General features: G+C 39.9%; 1 protein-coding gene across 1 annotated transcript in view; it reads left to right on the top strand.

The window, feature by feature from the left end:
• Window positions 1-27,004, top strand: part of St18 (ST18 C2H2C-type zinc finger transcription factor) — a 71,612-nt gene that overhangs the window by 32,310 nt on the left and 12,298 nt on the right. The window contains exons 8-14 of the mRNA XM_051159526.1: window positions 2,562-2,807; window positions 15,297-15,412; window positions 20,009-20,071; window positions 20,741-20,809; window positions 22,692-22,754; window positions 22,862-22,942; window positions 24,237-24,458. Coding sequence (XP_051015483.1) covers window positions 2,562-2,807; window positions 15,297-15,412; window positions 20,009-20,071; window positions 20,741-20,809; window positions 22,692-22,754; window positions 22,862-22,942; window positions 24,237-24,458 — 860 coding nt within the window. The remainder of the gene's footprint in view (window positions 1-2,561; window positions 2,808-15,296; window positions 15,413-20,008; window positions 20,072-20,740; window positions 20,810-22,691; window positions 22,755-22,861; window positions 22,943-24,236; window positions 24,459-27,004) is intronic.

Below are 27,004 nucleotides of genomic sequence, written 5' to 3'. Positions count from 1 at the left end.
TTGCCCATCATTGATAACAAACTTGTTACCTTTCATTACAAGTCATTATCCATAAAGAATGGCCTTGAAAGCCAGAACAATCTGTTTTTTAGTTTCTCTCTTCTCTGCACTGTAGAATTGTGGTCTTATTGTACGTGCCCTCAGTAATACAATGAAGAGGCCCATAGTAGTAAGATCAGTAGCTCAAAGGCAGCATCAATAGATGCCTTGTGTTGTTCCTCCTAAGCTAAAAGGTACACAGCCAGTCACAAGAAGCCGAAAGTATAAATACTTAAAATAAGGATCCCAAAAAGCACTTCAGAAATCTAAGTGTTAGAAGGAGTGAGAGAGAACTACCACCTCAGCTGCACCTCTGGCCCTGCCTCTCCACAAGCCTCTCCTACCACCCAAATTTCTGTGCTGACATTTGGAGATCAAAACAGAAAAAACAATGCCTTGTGGTAGTACTCTGAATACAACACATGCTGTTAATGTGTGAACCCCATCGTGGGTAAAAAGGCCTTTTCTGCTACAGTGTCATTGTTGGATGCATCTGCACAGTTACTTAAAACCCATCTGTACTCCTGTCCCCAGCACACAGCATCGCCTTTCCCCAAGTCAAGTGCCCGGCTGGGATACCTCTTTCAAACATTAGGAGTCAGATTTTTCTAATCAACCCCAATTATGCAAGACAAATAATTATAATTGCTCCTAGATTCTCTAAATTTTAAATAGTATTTGGAATATTTCTATCAAAACTAAAATACACATATATATGTATATGAGAGACTTTATTCTTGGAATAGTTGGTATTTTTCAGAGCTTGAATCTGCACTATTTATGGGTTTTGCACTATAAAACTCTGCAGCCCAGTCACATGGCTTCTTTTTCCTAAGCCATCTGTCACAGAGGTCTGGAATTTTATGTGAATGTTGGTTGTGCAGCCTTAACCCAAGTTTTTTTTAATTTTTTATGAAAAATGTCAGCAACTACAATATTTAGCATTTTACTTTACGTTGGCCATTAAACTTGATTACTATTGCTCTGTTTCATTGCTATAGTTACACATCAGCTACAAAACAAAAAAATTGCTTTGATGCCCAACTGGCAGAATGTATTGTGAGCTCATAGAAAAATTGGTCTGGTGGCACTGAAATGGTTAATATCTTGAGTTTTTGGTAACCGAGGTTTATTAATGCTGGTATAAAAATGTATTTGATATTATACAGATGGCATAAGATGCTGTGGTTACTATGTTATTATCCCGGATAAGCTGTAATGTCAAATTCAGGGCTTAAAACTATCACAGGAGATTAAACTATTTGCTAAAAAGGACAGAAAGATACAGCCAAAGCATCTTAGTCTGCCATGTTAGAAGTGTATTTACCTCCCGTAAATGCTGATGGGCTGAAAGACTAGATGGGAACTTTGCAGGTAAAACAAACAAAAAGAAGAGGGATTTTTATTTTTCAATCCAGCACAAGCAGCAGTCCCCGCCTGAGTAGCCAAGGTATCATGGTGACCTTAGAAGAGGGGCACGAGAAGGGCAGTATAAAACACCCTGGGTAGTGTTTGGTGACTGTGGAATTTAAAGATCTTGATAGCATAATCAAAAAGACTTCTCTTTTGTCAACTAAAATGGTAAAGTCAAAATCTTGTCAAGAAGTTAGCTATAAATTGGTGTATGATGTAGAAATAACAGCAAGGTTATTTGGTCCATTTGCAAAGTTAACAGGCATGTTTTTTCATCTTTGGGGAGCTCTTCTGGTAATGTTGACAAAAGCCACCTACAATGCAAATCTTGAAGAAAAACCAGGCCACAGTATTCCATGGTGTCTACCCCCAAATGTGGTGAGAGGCTACTCCTTAGAAACAATGAATAGCTTGGCCAAAGGCATCCCAAAGTGGGTGGGCTTGGAGAGCCTCATCACTATTAAGTCTCACATGAAGCAGTAAAAACCAAACACCTTCATTCCAAATCCTCTTTATAGAACTGAAACCCAAGTCCCCAGGGTGAAGTCGGTTTGCACAGAGCACTTCTCCCTTCCCACCCACCACAGTTTAATAAAGCATCTCCACTTCAGATGGTCTAGGGTGCATGTTGCGTTCTTACTCCTACAATAGTCCAGAAAATTCTCATTAGCTGCTCACATATGCATATTAATAATGCTAGATTTATATTGTGATTCAGGGTGTTGGGAAGTTATGCATCACTTTTGCTAAATACAAATATTGATGTTGGAAATGATTAGTTTGTAATGATCTTCCTATTGGGTAGAAAAGATTTTTGAAGATAACTTTAACAATGTGCAAGTACGTAAAACTGTTTTAGCCAATGCATCTTATTTATATTAAGCTTACTTTGTTTAAACCCAGAAGTATGAAGCACACTAATGGGACTGTTCTTTAAAGTCTAGCTAAGAATTGAATGTTACCCAATGCAAATCAGAAAGCTGGATTTAAAAGCAGACATACTTCCATAAAAGCTTACATTTTAAATTATCCCTTAAAAGCCCCACATGGCAAGGCTCTAACTGCAAACTGCTGAGATGTTTTCTGTTTCTGTTTCTGTTCTCTATCAGGGAGCTGAGATAGAAGTGGATGAAAATGGCACATTGGACTTAAGCATGAAAAAAAATCGAATCCTGGACAAGTCTATACCCCCAGCTTCCTCTCACACAACAGTTACAACCCCATCTTCTTCCCCATTCAAAGCAAGCAGCCTTCTGGTCAATGCTGCCTTCTATCAGGCTCTCTGTGACCAAGAAGGCTGGAATGTGCCCATCAACTATAGCAAAACCCATGGGAAGACAGAGGAGGAAAAAGAGGTATTGTATCAATGTGTCTGTCAACTAGATTTCTCCCCTGAATTTTCTTTCATGTTCCAGTCTCCACAAAAAGTGTCATGCCTTGTTTTAGATTTTCCATTTTGTTTTTATGTGTATGAATGAATTGCCTGCATTTATTCATGTGTGCCACATGCATGCCTGAGCCTATGAACATTGGAAGTAGGGGTCAGATCCCATGGAACAGATAGACAATTGTGAGCCACCATATGAGTGCTGCAAACTGAACCTGGGTCCTCTGGAAGAACAGCAAGAGCCATCTCCTCAGCCCTTATGCCTTGTTTTAGATCATGATAAAGTAATGCTTTTAAATTTCAGAAGAAATTGATGAATGAACTCAACCTTTCAGATCATCTGCCTAGATTAACATATTGTAGTGCATGCCATCCACACAGTGGTGGCAGATGTACGGCCTGTGCAGGGCAATGCAATGGTCAACAGTAGAAGGCCAACTCATTAACACAGTTTGAGCCAGAGTTCCAGGGTGAAAGCCAGTCAGGGACAATAAGGATCTTGAAATCGTGTTGACACCATGCCTTTGGTTTCTTGGAGGCCCTGTGTGGGCATGTCCATGGAGAGTTATGTGAGTAACTGAAAGGTCAGGTATACTGGTCATCTGGATGGAAGCAGTCCCAAAGTCCACGAGACATGAATGTCTACCTGCTTATTTTGAAAGGGGCCTGGGTTGTGCAAGGGTAGGAAGTATCCAGCCCTCCTCATTTCTGTAGAGTGCGCCATTGACTTGGCCTGAGCAGATGCTTAGGTCCTACATAATTACAAAGGGAACCCTGGTGATGAATATAGGAGATCGCATTGGGATACTAATTAGAAATGTTGTTGATGTTTTTCCAGGTGGTGTGTTTAAAGGGCTGAGATAACTATTTGCTGCAGAAATACTTATGATCTCATTCAGCTATTTGAGTTTCAGAGACTTGTTGGGCAGAGAGTGGGGGCAGCGGGAGGACTTGACTTTTTATTACTATCTCTAGAGTGTGAATCAACATCTACGTTAGTGACCATAGGTTTGCAGGTTCTCTGTTGCTTTTTCCTTTCTTCTAACACGTTTCCTCTAGCCCTTCCAAGGGTAAGCACTAAGGTCCAGGAGACATATTTGGGGAAAAGGCCTCACCTCAGGCCTGTTCATAGTGTAGCAAAGGCTTCACATTAAATGCATTAAATGCTGTGGTAAAGAGCCAGGCATGGGCCACATACCTGTAATTCTGTAACTCTAGTACTCAAGAAGCGAAGGCAGGAAGACGAGGGGTTCCAGGCCATCTTAGTCTACAGAGTGAGACCCTCTCTTAATAAACAAGCAAGAGCAACACAAGCGGGGACCCACTGTGCTGGTCCGAGACATCCATCTGGAAGAAAGCCTGGCCAAGGACTCCTGTGTCCACACCATCCCTGCCAGTCTGCACCACCACCTGGGGAGTGAGTGGACTCATGCAGCAGCAGCAGCATTCGATTCCATTAGACTCACACCACTGTACCCTACTGGCTGGAGGTTTTCAGATCTTTACAAAGACTTCACCAGTTCAATATCCCTAACTCAAAATAATCTGATATGCTTCACACCCCCAAATGCTTTTAGTGTCACAGGAAGTATATTGGTCTGCAGTAGTGACTACAAACTTCTCCCACTGCCATCCTGAGGACACAGAAGAACCAAAGTTACAGCCTACTCCCACCTTACTGGTAGAGCTGAGGTAGCAGCAGGCAGGGTGCTGGGAGCGGACATGGGCTAAATAGAAGTCATTCTATTTTAAGGGAAATAGTGCTTTGCAGAGTAGCTATAACTGCATATCATTCTTATATGAAAGATGTTCTGACAGATAAACATCATGTCCGGATTGACTGAACCCTGGTCAGTTTATGTACCAGAATCTTGCCTACCATCTTGCTGCCCAGGGTCAGCCAGGAGGATGTGATCCTGAGTAGTAGTGCAGCAAATGAGCCCTCGAGTTGGTTGTCTTCTCAGATAGGGTATAAAAAGACACTACCACTTCTCCCATTTCCTTCTTAGCATCTTAGAGCCCAGTTGTTAGAAAATGAGTCTCCTAACAACATTCTATTTCTACTTTACGTTTTTTATACAAAATTTAAAAATGAAACATTTGGATTCATTCTGGTAGTTGTATGAATCCAAATGTTCTGGGTTTTTCCCTTCTTCAACATATATTTGTTACAGTGTTTCATTTCTTTGTGCACATGTGTACACACACACGTACACACACACACACACACACACACACACACACACACACACACACACACACACACACGGGGCAGGAGGGAGAAGAAGCGGTCCTTTAATTGAGCTTTCAGAATGGCTTATTTTTGATCTGACAGGACAGTCTTACCCTCCAGTTTTCAACCTGAGTATTCTGATACGAAATTTAGAAGCTATGTCACAATTCAGTGCCACTGACAGAGTCCACTACATGTTTGTAGACTCCCAGTGCTTTCCTGAGTGAGCTAAGTGCTTCTTTCATAGCTGTTCATAGTTAGTAGAGTCTCACACAAAAGTGACCTTCAATCATTGAGAGTCCTTGGTACAGTTTCTTACCTTTCTTCTTTGTTCCCTCTTCTGTACCGAGGTGGTCTATGAACAGAGAGTGGTTTTCACACTTGAAGATAACAAGTATGAGGCTTGATAGATAACTTGGATTTAGTCATTTGTATTCAGAACCCTTGTTTAGAAGACATCAAAGGAACATCATGCACAGTAAGAAAAAACAACAAAACAAGGACTCCTTCTATACCATCTCATATTATCCCAACAGCTCTGTGGAACAAGTTTACTAACATTTCCAGAGAAAAGAATTGATACAGAGGAAGGGATAGTTGTTGGTCCTTGAATCACAGAAATTAAGTGATTAGCTTGGAATTACCAAAGACAAAAGGCAAAGTAGGCAAATATATGAAGAAGGAGAAGAAGAAGAAGGAGAAGAAGAAGAAGAAGAAGAAGAAGAAGAAGAAGAAGAAGAAGAAGAAGAAGAAGAAGAAGAGGAGGAGGAGGAGGAGGAGGAGGAGGAGGAGGGGGTGAGGAGGAGGAGGAAGTAAGGAAGGAAAAAGAACATCACAACAGATTTTTTAGGGGATATTAAGAAAGGTTCCCAAGGGTAAAAGAAGATGTGGGGGAAAGGAAATGGAAAGGGAAGAGGAGATAATTTTGGTAAGGTGTGGGAAGCTGTCATTGCCTCAGGAGCTGCAAGGATGATGACCAAAGTCTGATGCCCTAGCAAACCGCCAGGACATGACTAAGGAACAGGTTCTCTTTGGTGTGCTTGCGTAGGGACGCTACATACACCTCAGCAGTTTTTCATGAATGTCTGAAGACCTGACACTATCTCTTCCCATTTGCCCCTATCTCATAGCACTCACATCACCAGAAACTGAGTGATTACTTCTAATTCATTGTTATCTAGTTCATATGCACAACAGTTGCTTAATTTTTGTGGTAATTTTCAGAAAATATTGTCTATCTCTCTCAGCGAAATAGCCTGTCCAGATGCCCTCTAAAAAAAAATACCCTGAATCTGGAAAAAATTCAAAATATCTCAAAAGGAAAGTACTGAGAAATAACTAGGGCTGTCAGCTTCGTTCAACTGTCAGTTCTCCAAAGATTTCAGGGCTTAAAATTTTTAAAGTGCCAGATGCTATTATCTGTTATTCATGTTACCATTATGTTCTGGTCCTTACTGAAATCAATATAACCTTCCATCTGTATGTTGAAGAATCTGGTTGCACACGTGCACTCCCTAAATACACACATACATGCCTTTCTTGCACATCTTGCACAGAATAAAATTACTATTTTCAAAACTATGCTTTCAAAGTGTTTTATAATAGTTTCAAAAAATATTGTTGAATTCTACACTGGCTGCTACTTGAAATTTTATCCAGTATTATATGTTTCTGTAACAGAACTAATTCTGAGAATTCTTTAAGCTATGCTCACATGTATATATTTTCTATGCAACTTTGCAGAGTGGAAGGCAAAGCCAAAGCCAAAGCAGAAAATAAAACTAATTACAAACAATTGAAAGCACGAGAGCCTATGGTTTTTAATGTTACAAAATATTTAAAAGGTCTTCACCAATGAAACCATCTTATAAAAACTCTTTACGACACGTTACCAAATTACGTATCTAATCAGCATCTTTTATATGCATTTTTGCCATATAATAGTTTGAACTTTAATATTGATAATTTCCTTTAAAGCCCTCCATAATCCCACATTCCATAATACACAGATTTAACTCTCTCATGCTCTAAATGGACATGCCTTCAGGGAAAGACTTTGTTCTCAACTCTAGCATTTAAAAAAAGAAAAGAGAGTGATTGTTTTCCTTTTCCTTCATGTTGCTTTGTAAAAAATATGGATCTAAGAAGGAAAACAAGCTCTTCTATACTGAGGCAGTGTTGAATTTGCATTGATTTTTAAAAAGCAAAGACATTTCTAACCTAAAATGAAATGGCTCCTAAGCCAAATCCATATTAAAGTGAGAAGTGGCATAGGGAGGTGTGAGGCTCCACAGCCACAAATCCTTTTGCTTCAGCATTTTTGTAATATTTTTGCCCATTTTAAATTAATTATTTTTTACATATACATTTTTTGTCCTTTTTTTAAAATTAATTTATTCTTGTTACATCTCAATGGTTATCCCATCCCTTGTATCCTTCCATTCTTCTCTCCCTCCCATTTTCCCATTATTCCCCTCCCCTATGACTGTTCCTAAGGGGGATTACCTCCCCTTGTATATGCTCATAGGGTATCAAGTCTCTTCTTGGTAACCTGCTGTCCTTCCTCTGAGTGCCACCAGGTCTCGCCCTCTAGGGGACATGGTCAAATGTGAGGCACCATAGTACGTGAGAAAGTCATACCCCACTCTCCACTCAACTGTGGAGAATGTTGTGCCTATTGGCTAGATCTGGGTAGGGGTTTAAAGTTTACCGCCTGTATTGTCCTTGGCTGGTGCCTTAGTTTGAGCGGGACCACTGGACCCAAATCTGCCTATCATAATGTTATACTTGTAGGTTTCTAGGACTCTCTGGATCCTTCTACTTTGCTACTCTCCCATGCTTCTCACATTTAGAGTCCCAATAGGATGTCCTCCCCTCTGTCCCAGTTTCCTGGTAAGTGAAGGCTTTCGTGGGACATGCCCCTTGGGCTAGTATGCAGATATAAGTGAGTATATACCATTTGATTCTTTCTGCTTCTGGGATAACTCACTTATTATGATCATTTCTAGCTCAATCCATTTATCCACAAATTTCGGGAATTCCTTGTTTTTAATAGCTGAGTAGTATTCCATAGTGTATATGTACCAAAGTTTCTTTATCCATTCTTCTACTGAGGGACACTTAGGCTGTTTCCATGTTCTGGCTATTATAAATAAGGCTGCTATGAACATGGTTGAGCAAATATTCTTGTTGTGTGCTGGAGCATCTTCTGGGTATATTCCAAGGAGTGGGATAGCTGGGTCTTGAGGAAGCCTTATTCCCATTTTTGGAAGATAGCACCAGATAGATTTCCAAAATGGCTGTACTAGTTTGCATTCCCACCAGCAATGAAGGAGTGTTCCTCTCTCCCCACATCCTCACCAGCATGTGGTGTCACTTGAATTTTTGATCTTAGCCATTCTGATGGGTGTAAGATGGAATCTCAGAGTTGTTTTGATTTGCATTTCCCTGATGACTAAGATGGTTGAGCATTTCTTTAAGTGTTTCTCAGACATTTGATAGTCCTCTGTTGACAATTCTCTGTTTAGTTCCAAGCCCCATTTCTCACTTGGGTTATTTGGTTTTGTGGTGTTTAATTTCTTGAGTTCTTTATATATTTTGGATATTAGACCTTTGTCAGATGTAGGGTTGGTGAAGATCTTTTCCCAGTCTGTAGGCTGTCACTTTGTTCTACTGACAGTGTCTCCTGCCTTACAGAAGCTTCTCAGCCTCATGAGGTCCCATTTATTAATGGTTGACATTAAGGCCTGGGCTGTTCAGGAAGTTGTCTCCTGTGCCAATATGTTCCAGGCTCTTCCCCACTTTTTCTTCTAACTGATTAGTGTCTCTGGTTTTATGTTGAGGTCTTTAATCAACTTGGATTTGAGTTTTGTGCAAGGTGACCAATATGGGTCCAGTTGCATTTTTTTACACATAGACATCCAGTTAGACCAGCACCATTTGTTGAAGATGCTATCCTTTTTCCATTGAATGGATTTGGCTTCTTTGTCAAAAATCAAGTGACCATATGTGTGTGGATTCATATCTGGGTCTTTGATTCTATTCCACTGATCAACCAGCCTGTTGCTATGCCAGTACCATGCTGTTTTAATTACTATTGCTTTATAGTACAGTTTGAGATCAGGTATGGAGATTCCTCCGGAGCACCTTTTATTGTACAAAATTGTTTCGGCTATTCTGGGTTTTTTGTTTTTCCATATGAAGTTGAGAATTGACCTTTCAATGTCTTTAAAAAATTGTGTACGTATTTTGATAGGGATTGCATTGAATCTGTAGATTGCTTTTGGTAGGATGGCCATTTTTACTATGTTAATTCTCCCGATCCATGAGCAAGGAAGATGATTCCATCTTCTCAGGTCATCTTCAATCTCTTTCTTCAGAGTTTTGAAATTTTTTTCAAACAAGTCCTTCACTTGCTTAGTTAGAGTAACTCCTAAATATTTTATATTGCTTGTGGCTAATGTGAAGGGTGTGGTTTTCCTAATTTCTTCCTCTGCAAGCTTGTCATTTATGTATAGGAAGGCTATAGACTTTTTTGAGTTAATTGTGTATCCAGCTAATTTGCTGAAGGTGTTTATCAGCTGTAGAAGGTCTCTGGGGGAATTTTCAGGGTCACTTATGTACACTCTCATATCATCTGCAAATAGGGATAATTTGACTTCCTCCTTTCCCATTTGGATACCCTTGATCTCCTTTTGTTGTCTTATTGCTCTGGCTAGAACTTTGAGTACTATATTGAAGAGATATGGAGAGAGTGGGCAGCCTTGCCTTGTTCCCGATTTTAGAGGAATTTCCTTGAGTATCTCACCATTTACTTTGATTTTGGCTATTGGCTTGCTGTATATAGCCTTTATTATGTTGAGGAAAGTGCCTTGTATCCCCGATCTCTCTAAAACTTTAAACATGAATGGGTGTTGGAATTTATCAAATGCTTTCTCTGCATCTAAAGGGGTGGTCATGTGGTTTTTTATTTTCAGTTTGTTTATATGGTAGATTACATTGATGGATTTCTGTATATTAAACCATCCCTGCACACCTGGAAAGAAGCCTACTTGGTCATGATGAATGATATCTTTGATGTGTTCTTGTATTTGTTTTGCAAGTATTTTATTTAGTATTTTTGCATCGATGTTCATAAGAGGAATTGGTCTGAAATTCTCTTTCTTTGTTGAGTCTTTGTGAGGTTTAAGTATCAATGAGACTATGACCTCATAGAATGAATTTGGTAATTTTCCATGCATTTCTATCTTTTGGAGTAGCTTGAATAGTATCGGTATTAGCTCGCCCTCGAAGGTCTGGTAGAATTCTGCACTGAAACCATCTGGCCCTGGGCTTTTTTTGGTTGGGAGACTATCAATGATTGCTTCTATTTCTGTAGGGGAAATGGGACTATTTAGCTTGTTTAGCTGTTCTTTACTCAACTTTGGCAAGTGAAATTGATCAAGAAAATCATCCATTTCCCTTAGATTTTCAAATTTTGTGGCATAGATGCCTTCAAAGTAGGATCTTATGATTCTTTGAATTTCTTCAGTGTCTGTTGTTATATCTCCCTCTTCATTTCTGATTTTGTTGATTTCAATACTGTCTCTCTGCCTTTTAGTTAGTTTGGCTAACGGTCTGTCTATCTTGTTTATTTTCTCAAAGAACCAGCTCTTGGTTTTGTTGATTCTTTGGACTGTTTTCTTAGTTTCTAGTTTGTTAATTTCAGGCCTGAGTTTGATTATTTCCAGACATATACTCCTCTTGGGTGTTTCTGCTTCTTTTTTTTCTAGGGCTTCCAGTTCTGTCGTTAAGATGCTTATTTGCGATGTTTCCAATTTCGTTTTAAAGGCACTTAGTGCTATGAATTTTCCTCTTAGCACTGCTTTCAATGTATCCCACTAATTTGGGTACATTGTTCCTTCATTTTCATTGAATTTCAGAAACTCCTTGATTTCTTTCTTTATTTCTTCCCTGACCCAGGTGTCATTTAGCAGAGTGTTGTTTAGTTTCCACGTACGTGTAGGGTTTTTTGTTATTTCTGTTGTTGTTGAATTGCAGCCTAAGAGCATGGTGATCTGATAGGATACAAGGTATTATTTCAATCCTCCTGTATCTATTGAGGCTTGCTTTGTGACCTACGATGTGATCAATTTTGGAGAAGGTTCCATGGGGTGCAGAGAAGAAGGTATATTCTTTCTTGTTTGGGTGAAAAGTTCTATAGATATCTGTTAGATCCATTTGACCCATGGCATTGGTTAATGATGTTATTTCTCAGCTTAGTTTCTGTTTCAATGACTTATCCTTCAGTGAGAGTGGGGTGTTGAAGTCTCCCACTATTATTGTGTGGGGATCGATGTGTGGTTTAAGCTTTTTTAGGAGATCTTTTACTAATGTGGGTGCCCTTGTATTGGGAGCATAGATGTTCAGAATTGTGATGTCATCTTGGTTGACTTTACCTTTGATGAGTATGAAGTGTCCTTCCGCATCCCTTTTGATTAATTTTGGTTGTAAGTCTATTTTGTTCAATACTAAAATGGCTATGCCTGCTTGCTTCTTGTGACCATTTGCTTGGAATATTTTTTCCCAACCTTTTACCCTGAGGTAATGCCTTTCATTATGGGTGAGATGTGTTTCTTGGATGCAGAAGAATGTTGGATCTTGTTTATGCACCCATTCAGTTAGTCTGTGTCTTTTTATTGAAGAATTGAGACCGTTGATGTTGAGAGATATTAATGACCAGTGGCTGTTAAGAGTCTTAATTTTGATGTTGTTTCCAGTCGAGCGTTTGTGTAGTTGTGTTTTTGCCATGGTATAGTTATCTATTTCCTTAGTAGTTTGGTTGTAGCTTGCCCCTTTGGGGTGGAGTTTTTCTTCTAGTACCTTCTGTAAAGCTGGATTTGTGGATAGGTACTGTTTGAATTTGTTTTTGTCATGGATTATTTTGTTTTCTCCATCAATGGTTATTGCTAGTTTTGCTGGGTAAAGTAGTCTGGCCTGGCATCTGTGGTCTCATAGGGTTTGCAGGATCTCTGTCCAGGCCCTTCTGGCGTATATGGTCTCTGCTGAGAAGTCGGATGTAATTCTGATAGGTTTGCCATTAAATGTTATTTGGCACTTTTCCCTTGTAGCTTTTAATATTTTTTCTTTGTTCTGCATGTTTTGTGTTTTGATTATTATGTGACGGGCAGTTTTTCTTTTCTGATCAATTCTAATTGGTGTTCTGTAGGCCTCTTGTATGTTTATAGGCATCTCTTTCTTTAGATTGGGGAAATTTTCTTCTATGATTTTGTTGAGAATAGTTTCTGGGCCTTGGAGTCTGATATCTTCTCTTTCTTCAATGCCTATTATCCTCAGATTTCTTCTTTTCATGGTGTCCTTAATCTCTTGGATGTTTTGTGTCAGGAGTTTTCCAGATTTGGCATTTTCTTTAATAGTTGCTTCAAGATCTGTGATTGTATCTTCTAGACCTGAAATTCGTTCTTCCATCTCTTGGATTCTGTTAGAAAAGCTTACCTCTGTGTTGCTCACCTTCTTCTCTGAGGTCTCACGTTCTCGTTTTTCTTCTGTCTCTGTGTTTATCATTGAATCCATTTTCATTTTCAGATCTTGAACTGATTTTTTGATTTCTTTCATCTGATTGTTTGTATATTCCTGAGTTTTTTCCTTTGCTTCTTTATAGGTCTTCAAAGCTTGAACCGTTTCATTTATTTCTTTCATCTGGTTGTTTGCATTTTCCTGCAATTTTTCCAGTTCCACTCTATGTGTTTCTTTTATGTATCTCACCTGTTTGTCTGTGTCTTCCTGCATTTGATTATGAATTTTATTTGTTTCCTCCATTACCATCCTCATTACTAAGGATTTGAGGTCATTTTCTTGTATTTGCTTTGTATTTGAGTTCTCTGGGTTGTTTTCTTTGGGATAGCTGGAAACTGGAGATGCCATGTTGTTTTTTGCGTATGCTTTTTCGCTGTCCTTTAGACATCTTGCCGTCTTTGTTTTTGTTGGGTAGCTTCCAGAGTTGGATGGAGGGAGTCTGATGATAGATTCACTTGTTTTCTCACGATTTCCCTAGGATGGAAGCTCTATTGCATCTCTGGTGTGGATGTTAGGAGGTTAGCCCTGTTGTTTTGGACTCTCACAGCCAGTGATCCTCAGCTCCTCTGTGCTGTGGGTTCTACAATCGTTCTGGGTCTCTGAATGAGCGTTGGGTCAGGCCAAGATATCCACAGCCTTCTGTGTTCCCTGCCAACTCCAGCCAGGAACACTGGGCCCGAACCACGGGCCGAACTCAGCTAGACTCTCAGGGCCTGAACTGTCTGCCGAGCTCAGCTAGGGATTCTGGGCCCCAAATGCACACAGGGTCCAGCCAGAATTTTTGGGCTGGGATTGCGCACCAAGCTCAGCTAGGGGCTTTTGTCCCAAAATGCGTGCTGTGGTCAGTTATTGACTCAGGACCCGAACTGTCCGCCAAGCTCAGCCAGGAATTCTGGATTCAAACTCTACACTGTGTCTAACCAGAGTCTTAGAGCCAGTGAAACTGAGCGCTCCACCCAGCCTGTGTCACAGCAAGAGAACTGCGGCTGTGCCGATCTAGGGCCTCCGGTGGAGCTGAGCGCTCTGCCCAGCCTGTGTCACAGCAGGAGAACTGCGGCTGTGCTGAGCCAGCGCGGGTGGTGGAAATGAGCGCTCCACCCAGCCTGTGACACAGCAGGAGAACTGAGGCTGCACTGAGCCCGCGCCGCTGGTGGAACCAAGCGCTTTGCCCAGACTGCATCACCACAGGGGAGCTGCCGCTGTGCTGAGGTGGTGCCTAGGGTGGAACTGAGTGCTCTGCCCAGCCTGTGCCACAGCAGGGGAGCTGTTGCTTTGATGAGTTAGTGCCTCGGGTAGAATTGCTTGCTGAGCTGCGCCTGAACCTGGGACTCTGGGGCCGAACTGTCCGCCGAGTCCAGTCTGGGTCCCAAGGCACCACGCGACCCAAATCCTGCCCAGAGTCCCCTCTCCCACAGCAACTCCCATCGGACACCACACCAATCGCCTCCACCGGAAGGCTCTGAGCTGCAAACCTCAGCCACCACTGCTGCTGACCCTGGTGTTGCTGGTGCCGCTGCTGCTGCTTCTGCCGCTGCTGCTCCGATCCGAGAAAATCCACGCTCCTCCCGTGTGCAGGGGCACACAGGTCCTCCGCACCCTGGTCCCTCGGAACCGTGGAGCACTCCCGCTGTCATGGTGTGGGGACCCCTGTGTTCCTGGCTCATAAATTTGTCAGTTCCCTGAATTGTTCACTTGAGCCTCACTGCCATCTTGGATCCCCCCTACATATGCATTTATATGAGTACACACACACACACACACACACACACACACATACACACACACACATACATACACACACACACTAAACTATATACAGCAAGAAGAACCACAAAACAATCAGGAATTAGATAAATGTTATATCCATAGAGTTTTGCCTATTTGTAGTTGGCAACCTTGAAGAAAGCATATTTACAATCTTGGTGCGTCTAAAACATTAAAAGCAAGCTTCATAGTTTCACTAGCTTACCTTGCTGCAGATTACTCGGGGTGAGCAGGGGAGGTTGGGATTGGAACAGCCATTTTCTGCAGCTTGCACAGGTGTGCATTTCCCTTCTAGGGCATGTTGGTATCTGCTATTTTTTAATCGGTAAAACAACACAGAATACTTAGCACAGAGAATATGAAGGATGCTCTTGGAACACACTGGAGTCTGTTAATTAGGTGTAAAATCACATCTCAGTGAGGTAGTTCTACCGGTGCCCTTACTATAGTACAATGTCCCTTTTTTTTTTTTACTGCTGCTGTGACAGCTTGACATGGAAAAATGATTTCTGGATTCATTAGGATATGTTTATTTAATAGAAAACTTGAAACATACTTATACAGTATACTAACAACTATATAGTTTGTATTCACAAAGATGTGAAATTTTAAAAGATGTTCCTTCTTAGTTATAATCCTTCACTCTTTGGATAAAGGTGGTCTGTAACAATCAGGGCATGTGCTTTCGTTCATTATCTTGTTATTCTTCATATAAATCACTTGTAGTACTCTAGCCAAGTCTTCAAGCCAAACACAAACCTGATACCTGTAATTTTTCTCCCTCTTTCTCCCCTACTCACCACTCACTTTTTTTTTCTTTTTTTTCTTTTTTTTTTTTTTTCTTTTTTTTTTTTTTTTTTTTTTTTGCTGTTGTTTGTTTTCCAGAAAGACCCTGTGAACTCCCTAGAAAATTTAGAGGAAAAAAAGTTTGCCGGAGAGGCTTCTATTCCAAGCCCAAAGCCCAAGCTCCATACAAGAGATCTCAAGAAAGAACTGATTACGTAAGTAGTGCTCAGCATCTGCCCTAAAAGATTCTGTGATTAGGAGACATAAATTTACAATTGTGAGTAACAGTGTCCTGGTTTATATAGTAAAATTTATAACAACTACTTTAGGACAACTCAACTAGTTAGCATATACCTAGCCTTCCGCACTGCACAAGGGAGCTTCCAAATGTGTGCATACAAGAGAGGTGGGGACGTCTGTTGTTTAAAAACAACATACGGAGGCATACTCATTGATTCTCAGCTAATGATATATTAATCCATGATACGTAATCCTGACTTCAGGAAGTCAGCTAACATTATAACACTCTAAAAAGTATGACTTGGGAAAGAATGGTTTCCATTCCTCTTTGGGATTTTTGACTCAGAAGAAGTTAATGAACAGTTACCATCATTCAACTAATGATAAAAAATAAATAAACGTGAATCAAACCATCACATTGTACCCTTGTGTTGTGCAGCTTTTGTCATTGCTTCAAAGTATCAGAGATCATCAATTTATAAGGGAAAAAAGGTTTATTATGGCTCGTTGATTTGGAGGTTTCAATCCATGGCCACTTTGTTCTGTTGCCCTAGGACTGTGTTGTAGGAGAACTTCACGACAGAAGCATATGATGGAGGACATGCTTGCCTCATTGTGTCTGGGAACAAGAGGGATCCCAGTACACTCTTTGGGGCATACCTACAGTGACCTCTCACTACGCCACACTCCTTGAGGTTTACCTCCTCTTAATATTAACACAGTCTGGTTACATGTCCTTCAACAAATGACATGGCCTTTGGGAGACATTTCAAATGTGCATCATAGCAGCCCCATAAATATCGCACTTACTTGTGTCAATAAAAACAAAATAGAATACATACCAACTTGGAGGCAAGAATTACTACTTAGCAATGCTAGTGAGTGAGTGAGTGAGTGAGTGAGAGAGTGAGTGAGTGAGTGAGTGAGTGAGTGAGTGAGTGAGTGAGAGAGTGAGTGAGAGAGAGTGAGGAAGTGAATGCCATTGTGGAAATAATTTCCCATCAGGAAAATGTAAAATGATGCACAAATATATGAACTTCCAGTTAGAGTTTCTGGAGAAAAGTAACCTTTCTACTTGGGCATCACATCTTCCCTTCTGTAATCTTCTACATAAATACATTCATTCTGTTAAAAACAAAACAACATAAATACAAAAACCATGGAACCGCTTCAAAGTAGACTCTCTTGTAGCCTCTTCTTTTAGAGCTAAGCTCCCGAGGGAGGTTGTTGGTAGTGCAGCACTCCATTTTCCTCCTGAATCTTTTCAATTCTTACACTTCCACTGGCCTTTAAAAGCTCTCTACAACCTCCACTCTGGAGGTGAGTCCTGACAGACAGCAGGTACTATGACCATATCCTTCTCCATGGGCCATCACCCACCAGTCACACTTGGCTCCTGGGACCCCCTCACCTGAGGACTTCCCTTTCCACACAGGGATTGCTTCATAGACTCGGCACCGTCCCTGCAGCCAAGGTCTGAGACTTCTGTTATCCTCTTCCGACATGGATGGGAGCTGCCACCCTGGCTTTAACTTCTGTGACAGATCCACCAGCTCAGAGTGGCAGAGCATTCTCTCTTCCCAGACCCTACCCATGAGGCTACTTGGTCTCTTTTTTCCCATGTGCATCAGGGGCACACCTGTCTCAGGGCCTTGCCACTGCTCTTACCTCTCCCCATGGCCTGTAAAAGAAGGATACCCTTTTGTGTCTTAGCCCTTCCCTCCACAGTTATTTTCCATAGAGGTTGTCCACCCACTGCAGTTCCTCACCCCTAGGTCAGACACTCCTACCTTGCTTTCAGGATCCTTTCTTCACCAGTGTGTACCAGTATCACCAACTTACAAGTGTGTACAGTTGCTTCCTCTCTGCTCTCTATTGCCTGTCACTCCCTGAGAATGGGTCCCAGGAGGCATAAACACTCTTCTTTCCTGATTTTGTTCTGTGCCTACCTACATCATTAGTTCATAATATATAGTGTACTTGTTAGATACGCAAGCTACAAGCACAATAACCTAGGATAGAGTGCAGTAGTAGGATAGTGGGCAGTAGTAAGTATGGGCCTTGTATAAAAGATACATCAGTAGATAATTCTGAGTAGAGGACCAGTTTGACATGCAAGTAGCTTTTAAGGATGCTTAGACACTGGCATTATTTACAGATTCCATAGGCAAACATGAGCAGTGAGCTGCTGAGTTGAGGCTTCACCTGGGTCTCGGTGGTCTACACAACATGGTGAAGGGTACCAGACACATCAGAAATCAAATTTCTCAGAACGTTTTCTTTCCAGGAGGCCAATAATGGGAGCCAAGCACATTCCCACTTGGATCTGCTATTAGAGCTTCTTTGTGGGCTTTTTAAAACTTACTTTTCATGTTACTTTTTTCAATTCTTCCCAAAATGGCAAAATTCTACCATTTGAAGGTTGGATTTTAGGAATTGCCAAAAGTTATTACAAATTAAATGTTGTGTGAATGATGATTGACTATGCTGGGCCAGAACAAATGAAGTGGTATTATTTTGTAATGGATACCACAACTGAGGATAAAGGTCAATATACAAAAGATGGCTCCCAAGATCTTGAACTGTGCTTGGGAATTAAGAGACCTCCCAAGTACCACACTCAACATTTGTGTGGCAGTCTCTGGTTTATCTGCTTCTGTGATAGTGTGCTGATTTCTGTCCTGTCTTCATCATATTTCAGTTTTTGGTTTTGAGAGAAAACCATGCCATGATGACTATTTTTATCTGCTCATCCCCCAAGAATATATTGCCCAACTGATATTATGTAATGTTACATAATATTTTCACTATAGATTTGAATGAGCATCTGACATCTGAAGCCTATTAAGAACTCAACTAAGAATATTGTCCTCCTATCAGGAGTAAAATTGTCACTAATTCTTTATTCTTTTCATCTTTCATACCACAAAGCTTTAATTTTCATCTAATCAAACTTATGTTTACACTATATTCTATCAGTAATTTACAGGTAATTGGTTTAAAATCAGTATAACTTCTTTGCCTCTTTTGCCTCTTAAGGAACATAGTCAAAAATAGAGGAAAAATAAAATCAACATAATGCTATTGGAATTCTATTTGGGCACAAGAATTCCCAACCACTTGAAAGCCCTTTACTCTCCAGTCACACAATGTTCAGAGATTTTTTTCTGTACTTAATGGGTAAATATTTACCAGAAAGATAACTCAGCCTGAATATAATCACCATCATTTTTATTTTAATTTTATTAACATATATTTTATTGTCTATACTTTCTGATGTCCCATCCAGAAACAGGGATAGAGAAGGATTAAGTGACCCCAATTTAGATCAGTCCCTAAGAAGCAAACATCCCCTTGAGATCCTTCATGTTCATAGTTTCTTTACCTTAAACAATTGTAAACTACTTAGAGGAGGGTACTATCATCATGTTAATCACAAACATTTCTTCAAAAAGCCGCATTCCGAATGTAACCTACATGGACAGAGAGGATTCTGCTCCAGGATAGCCAGGAAAACCCAAATGCCAGAATAACACAGCTGCATTTCCCTCAGATCCTTTTTTTTTTTTTTTTTTTTTTATTAATTTATTCTTGTTACATCTCAATGTTTATCCCATCCCTTGTATCCTCCCATTCCTCCCCCCCCCCCCATTTTCCCATTATTCCCCTCCCCTATGACTGTTCCTGAGGGGGATTTTCCCTCAGATCCTTAACAGGACCACAGATAGCACTTCCGGCTGGGGTCCATCTGTGCACTACAAATGTATGCTATCAGGAGTATCCAAGACCCTAAGTGTTTGCAAAACCAAGCATTAGCTCTAATTGGAAAGGTACTTCTTAACGATAGCAAACTTCCCATGATATTTTAAAATACACCTAAGAAAAATTCTAACTGAAACAGAAGCTTCTCAAAAGTGTAAAGAGTCACGGATGCAGTGGGCCACCTTTGGCAGATGATCTGGCATTTGTCTTTGGCCTAGCTTACAGCTTTGAGTGAAACTGCTCAAGAGTTTTAGTAGCTAAATCTCCTGCCTATTTCTCTATCATCAATAACTTTCAATTACTATAAACAGTAAAATATCAATTACACTTCAGTCAAATGCTTTCTTCTCTGTAGTTTTAAAAATGTTGGAATTACTAGGTAGTCTTGCTCTTAAATACCTACAAAAATTCCTTTCTATAATCTATTATGTAACTGGTACCATAACTTCTGTCCTTATTTTTCTATGTTGAAAAACATAAACTTATCTTTTCAGAGAACAGAACAGTGTTGATTGTTGACACACAAAACTCAGGACATTATGTTATCATCACTTCCTACACTATTTGAATTGGAGATTTGGACAAAACCTCTTTTGAAAAAAGAAAAAACTAAGGAAGTTGCTGGACATCCTGTGCTTATTCTTTTTGTCCCTGTAGATTCTTTTTCACCTCTAAGTGCTTATTGCTCTAGCTTCTGCACGTCCTACACAGTATAGTCTTGAAGGGAGAAAGGACTTTGTAATCTGTCTGGAAGAACAACAGGCTGGGAAATGCACTTGACACTCACGATGTGTTTTTTGCTGACACAGCTGCCCAACACCAGGATGTGATGGAAGCGGCCATGTCACAGGCAACTATGCATCTCACCGCAGGTACCAAGTGCCCTTGGATATGTTCAGATTTTCACCGTCTTGATCTGTTGCATCTCAGCTAGTCTAGCAACCAGCTGTCTAAGTTAGGAAGTAATGAATGGATTAGTTGGGTGTGGAGGTTATTTTATTTTTCAGAGATTTAAGATACTGCATGTAGAATCTTGTTCAAAAGAGTGTTCTGGTCCTGGTTACAGAGCAACTCAGGGCTCACATGAGGCTCTTGTCTCACCCAGCATTAAACAAAGAAAGCACAGTGGCCTCTCACTAGTGGAAGTGGCATCTCTGGTCCTGAACAAATAAATAAAGGTGTTGGTGAGGCTGGACAGTGAGAGGCTTTCTCTGTTGTTTTCCTGCTGATAGCATTTCCTTTCCCCAGGCCTGGAACCACTGTGATTCGTACTGCAGTGAGAATGGACTGTTGGTCATTGCCGATCACTTGAGTTCTCATTATATTAAAGCTCTTCATTTGATAAATAGCAAATCTAGTGTACAACAAGTCACTGGAATTCCCTTGAGGCCATGGTCATTAATAGTAAAAACAGGGTTGGTCCCAGTTAAATCTTTCCAATCCCCAGTCACCCATAACTTAACGTATATCACAACCTCGGGACACACTATGTCAGGTTTGTCTGCGTCGGTGCTGTACCTCTTTCTTCCTCTTCCCTCTAGTGTCTCCGGATGTCCTCTGGCAGACAAGACTCTTAAGTCCCTCATGGCTGCCAACTCGCAAGAGCTAAAGTAAGTGCCGGGAAGCATGACCTCTGTGCTCTCCTTCACCCTGGCAGAGCCCTCCTTGTTCAGTGATCTTATTGCCTTACCAAGAGAAAATAAATTTATACCTCACTGACTAATAGCAAGAAGACGCTTGTCAAAGCGTAGGAAGGGCTGAAGCAGACCCCTACACTTTGCGTAGACTGACATGCTGGAGGCTGGAGGAGGCAAAGATGGGCCTCAATGTTTTATACTTATTTGTAACAAATGGCATAAAAACACATCCTTTGGCTCTTACTTTCAGAATTTGTTTACTAAACCAGACTAGTGAAGGATTAGCAAAGCATTCTCCATCAATTTTAAGAAATCATGAGAATTTAAAATCTCCCAACTGCCTTTCACTTTTGCTATGCATCATTCTGGCTTATTTCTACTTTGTTTACGAGGACTCTGGGTTACATATATATTAACATTTAGTTATTTGTTTTTCTGTCATTTGATATTTTATATAAATATATTTGTATTAAATAGTCAATAACTTCACGTAATATATATTATAGTCTTCATAATGAGCAAAATAAAAGTCTGAAGTTTTTATACCAGAAACAGTGAGAATTTGGAAATATGCAAAAAAATTTTTCTCATTTTTAAAACATTAAAGTACAATATATTGTGTCAAAGTACAGTCTTGAATATTGGTCACTATTTTTGTAGATTGATATATAAGGCTTTGGCGGTTAGTAATTAATGAACTGAAATTTAAGATGCAACATCATATCATCCTTAATCTTAAACTGCTCCATTGCCACATCTCAGTTATAGCTATCACTTCACATGCTTTCTCTAAGTTTTATGTTACAAAAAAAGTCATAAAGATGCTGGATTCATGCAGATTGAGAAGGCCTCTTGCAATGTCAGTGATTAAATGTTTTGTGCAGCCACAAAATAAGTAACTTGTCTGTTTTATCCATACAATAAAAATTTTATTTCACTAATTTTTTGTTTATATACTCAAGGAAAAGCTCCCCCTCCAAAAAAGATACTATTTAACATAATATAAACATATAACATGATATATACATATATGTCATATATCATAAGAAAATATATACACTACTAAAGCACTATTTCACTAAAAGAAAATGTTAATAAAGGGCTGGAGAGATGGCTTAACAATTAAGAGTTCATACTGCTCTTGCAGTTCCTAAGACTCATGGCAGGCAGCTCATAACCACATGAAACTCCAGTTCCAACACCCTTCTCTGGCTTCTGCAGCGTCTCTGAACTCACTTGCACAAACTCAAACAAAGAAACATATGAATACATAATTAAAAATGATTTTAAGATTAATAGAAAAGGTTAAGAAGCAAGCATGTCTAACAACATAGAATATGATTCTATATTTAATTGATAAAAGTCTCAATGCTTTTTTCTCTTATTAACTAGATGTTTGCTAATTATTTTATTTGAAAAAATATATTACTCCCAACTTTGTGGTTCAAGAATGGCATTCTGTGATATGAAAGCATCCTGTGAGTGTTCATTGTGATAAAATTTAAGAAAATGTCTGTCGTGGTAGCACATGCCTTTAATCCCAGAACTCAGGAAGCAGAGGCAGGCAAATGTTTGTGAGTACAAGGCTAGCTTGATCTACATACAGTTCCAGACTAGCGAGGGCTGCATAGCGATGCCTTGTCTCAAAAATGAGTGTATAAGAAATAACAATATATTGCCAACCAAAACATTATACAGCAGTTTTATATGTTAAGTTTTTGTTTGTCACATGGGTTCATAACTGAAAGCCAGTTGCTCAAACCAAGAAAGTCTAGCTCACTCGCCTTAACTTATCTGTGTCATGATGTCATCTCTTCCCTCACCGGGCAGCCCACTGTATTCCTGTGTTTTCTAGGTGTCCAACCCCAGGCTGTGATGGTTCTGGGCACGTGACAGGAAACTATGCTTCCCACAGAAGGTAAGACCAACCCCATTTCTCGAATGGGAACAAGTGAGTTGACAACAATACCCAGCCACAGTCACATAATCACAGTGTCTTGTACTGTTCTTGGTTACTCATTTTAGCTTGTCTGGTTGCCCTCGCGCAAGGAAAGGTGGCATCAAAATCACCCCAACCAAGGAAGAAAAAGAAGACTCTGAGCTTAAGTAAGTGTCACTGATAAAGAACTGGAGTGGCTGTATCTTGTTTTCTAACTGGTTGGAGCCTTGGGATGCCACTGCATATCCACTGAGTGCTGGAGGAGAGAAATCATTAAGAGTCAGGATTTCTGGATAAAGAGTCATGTTATTCAGAAGTTCAAGAATATTTTCTCATTCATCACTGCATGTCTACACTTCTTTGACAATGTAGAAATGAAATCATTTGCCCATCTGTTTTAAAGGAAAGCAACATTGTGGAATTTATATTTTTATGGTATTTCTCTCTGTGTCTATATATATATATATATATATATATATATATATATATATATATATATGTATGTATGTATGTATGTATGTATGTATGTATTTCTTGAACTTCTTTTTGGCTCATTTGTTTGTTTGGGTTTTTTCCCAATTCTGATTCATTTATAGTTTTATCTATTTCTATTTTATTATTACTTTCTCATGCCTGTTTGTATCTTAATAAGAAAGAGAAAGAAGTGGTGTGGATTTGTGTGGGTGAGGTAGTGAGGAAGACCTAGGAGAAGCTGGGGTTGGGTAGGAGAAATGATAATCAATCAAAACACATTATGTTTAAAATCCATTTTCAATTTTAAGAAAATGAAATGAAAAAGAATGGGTATGAACTTGGCTCCATTTCTTGATGACTGGGTGGCCAATCAGCTAAGCTCTTATACAAACCTCTTTTCCCTGCCTGAAAAATGGGATAGTATTTTCAACCTAAAAAGTTTGCAGTGAACATGAAAACTTGTCATCTTAGACCCTGCCAGCTGTTATTGTTAGCACAATGCAGTTTTGTTGTTTGAGTGTGCATTAGCATTTTTGTCACCACAGAGAAACACCAAGACCAAAAGCAAGTTGAGGAAAGAGTTTATTTGGATTACAATTTCAGATCATATTCCATCATTAAAAGTCAGGAGAGGAACTCAAACAGAACAGGAACTTGCAGGCAGGAGTTGATATAGAGGCCATGGAGGGATGCTGTTTGCTAGCTTGCTCTCTATGGGTTTTTATAGAACCCACCTACCTACAATGGGCTGGGCCCTACCACATCAATCACTAAGTAAGAAAATGCTTTATGGGCTTGCCTGCAGCCTGATGTTATGGAGACATTTTCTCAGGTGAGGTTCCCTACTCTCTAATGACTCTAGCCTTTGTCAAGTTGACATAAAATTGGTCAGCACTTGGTTACATCCTTTGAAACTCTCAGCTGTTGGTTCCTTGTGTATAATAAGAGCTGTGACTCCCTGATAATGGCTCCACTGTGTTTCTTTAGATGTCCTGTAATAGGGTGTGACGGCCAAGGTCACATATCAGGTAAATACACATCGCACCGCACAGCTTCTGGTTGTCCTCTGGCTGCCAAGAGACAGAAGGAGAATCCACTCAATGGGGCCCCTCTCTCCTGGAAACTGAACAAGCAAGAACTTCCCCACTGTCCGTTGCCAGGATGCAATGGACTAGGTCATGTTAATAATGTTTTCGTCACCCACAGAAGGTAATGCTTTTTTCTGCCTTTCTGTTGCTCTTGTGATTGGTTATGGTGTGAGTTACTTGGGGAAAGGTCAAAACTCCCTACATGTTAGCATCATAACACCAAATCTTGCAAAGTAGATATTGAATTAGCCTGAAAAATCAAAACTGCATTTTCTGTTTCTGAAATTTCACTGTACAGATTTCAAGTGCTCTAGAAACTCCATTTGCTTCGTGCATTCTAAAATATTACATATGTTGCTGTTTTAAAGTGGCTCAGTTTTTTAATGTGTCATTCCAGTTCCAAGTACTGTTATCCACTCCACTATGTCACACAGTTGTAAACTTTCACTTATGTGTTTCTGCCATCCCTACCTCTCTTGCATCCACCCAATTTCAGGCTGGGGTAGCATTGCTTTGCTCCTGGGATGATATTATTCACCCACTGCAGCCTGAAGGAAAGCTATTTGTGTGGGGGCTGGTGGGGCACATGGACCTGGAGCTTTGCAATGATGTCACATCATCCTCACTGAGCCCCTAACTCTCATCGGGACCCTCAGTTGCACAAGGATAATCTTAGTCCAGCTATTTGCCTCACATTCTTCCTAAAGGAAAAAAGCTAGAAAATTCCCGATCCTCTTCTAGTGCAGTTTTAGGAAAGTGATTATTTTATACTCAATATACAAACTAAGCAAAGTTGGGACATTTTGACACTTTTCCAGTTTTAAAGGTACAAATCAATGATAGCAGAAAATTATCCCTACAGGAAGTGATCGCTTTCAAGGTGCCAGTAAAACTTGCTTATGGAGGTATTTGAATTTTCTGTGTGCAGATCAGAGGAAAACCTTAACTTTGATATGAGAAAATTATCTTTCCAGAGATTGCTTGTTTTGAAATTATCAGTGAAACCTGCTTATAGAGAAAACGTTTTCCAAATTGTGTGCTTTGGATGGCTTTAAATACAAGTTCATGTCCACCATGGCAAACCTTATTTTGATATGTCTGGTTTGTTATTTCCTATCTAGGAACAGCAGTCACAAATCAAATGTGCCTAAGTTGAGTCACATGCCATTTTGTTTTAAGAATGAAAATGAATCTGTGGCCACACTACCCTGAATATATCTAATCTATAATGAGAAGAAATGAAGACATAGCTCACCTCTGCTTTGATATGCTTTAACTGAATTGCTGATTTTATTAAATCATATCAAACTTGAATTTTAGGTTGCTTTTGTTTTGTTTTTCTACTATGGAGCCTACACCCCACAGGCCTGTTCCCAGGCCTTCCAAGCTTCACCTTCAGATCCATAAAAGACTTCTCTCATGGGAGCTTTGGGTACGATGACACATGCATGCTTGTGCATGTCCGTGGAGGCCTGGGAAAAGACTGCTGAGATTGAGGTTGACCTGTCATCTACACACACATGCACACACATGTACAGGCCAGAGGACAATCTTAGGGGTCTTTCTTCAGGGGCTGGCTGTTCATCTGTTGTCTTAGAAAGGATCTCTCACTGACCTGAAACTTCAACAAGTAGTCTAGGCTAAAGGGCTGGTAAGCTCCAAGGATCCACCTACCCACCTCCACTTTCTAAAGCCTCATTTTCATGACACCACACACTGGTCCTAAGCTGTGTAATGATGGCTAATGCTTCAAGAAGTTACTGTAAATTGCAAAGTAGATGTTGTGAGGAAGAAGATGTGAAGATTTAAATGAAATGATACTGTCCATTATGTTAAAAAAAAAAAAAGAGCCCTTTAGCGTTCCACTTTAGCAGTTAAGTATGCATGCCCTGCACAACCATTTTCTAAGGACACAGCATGTGACAATGAAAGAAGACAAAGTCATGTATATTCTACAGAGAAAGAGTCACCATGAATCTTATTGTAGACCATGATTGTCCGAAAGAGGCTCCAAAGTGGTTTTGAGCTCAAGTCATGCCTCTCAGTTTCTTCTTTGTCGTAAATAATTTATCACTTATCGAAGATGACCAAACCAGATAACCATTTTTATAACGTTACCTGTTATCTATTATCATTAAAGTTTTATATTGGTCTCTGTATTTTATAGACTCTTAATGTAGAATAGTTTCATTATTCTTAAAGGATGCAATAGTTTATGTTTCTTAAGGACTTTACTCCAGAAAATGTTTCTTCCACGTGGCATCATGGCATCTTGAACTTCAGGTTGAAATGATTGTTTTATAGATGAATTGAAACCACATTTCTATGGGGGAAGATTTTAGATGGTTAATTACTCTCATTTTTATTTTAATCTAAAGATGGTTTCTACAAAGATAGAACAAAACCATGAAAGAATTAATGACAGCTTAGAACAGGAAAGTTCTCTGCTAATAAACAAGGCAAACCAGGTTTTGTTCAGTGTTGTTATTATCACACTGATGCTATTTAAATAAAGCAAGTGACATTCAAGGAAGGAAGCCTGCTGAAGAGAGCAATGACTCAATGGACGGGGTCATAAGCACCAGCACAGATAATAGATCTCCTTGCCCTGGCTGCACCTGCAGCAGCTGCTTTTATTCCCATTGCAGGGTAGAAAATTTTAAATGA

Source organism: Acomys russatus, chromosome 2 (assembly GCF_903995435.1).
Source record: "Acomys russatus chromosome 2, mAcoRus1.1, whole genome shotgun sequence".
Taxonomy (NCBI): domain Eukaryota; kingdom Metazoa; phylum Chordata; class Mammalia; order Rodentia; family Muridae; genus Acomys; species Acomys russatus.
The sequence above is the reverse complement of the archived record's forward strand: the minus strand, read 5'-3'. Positions and strand labels throughout refer to the sequence as shown.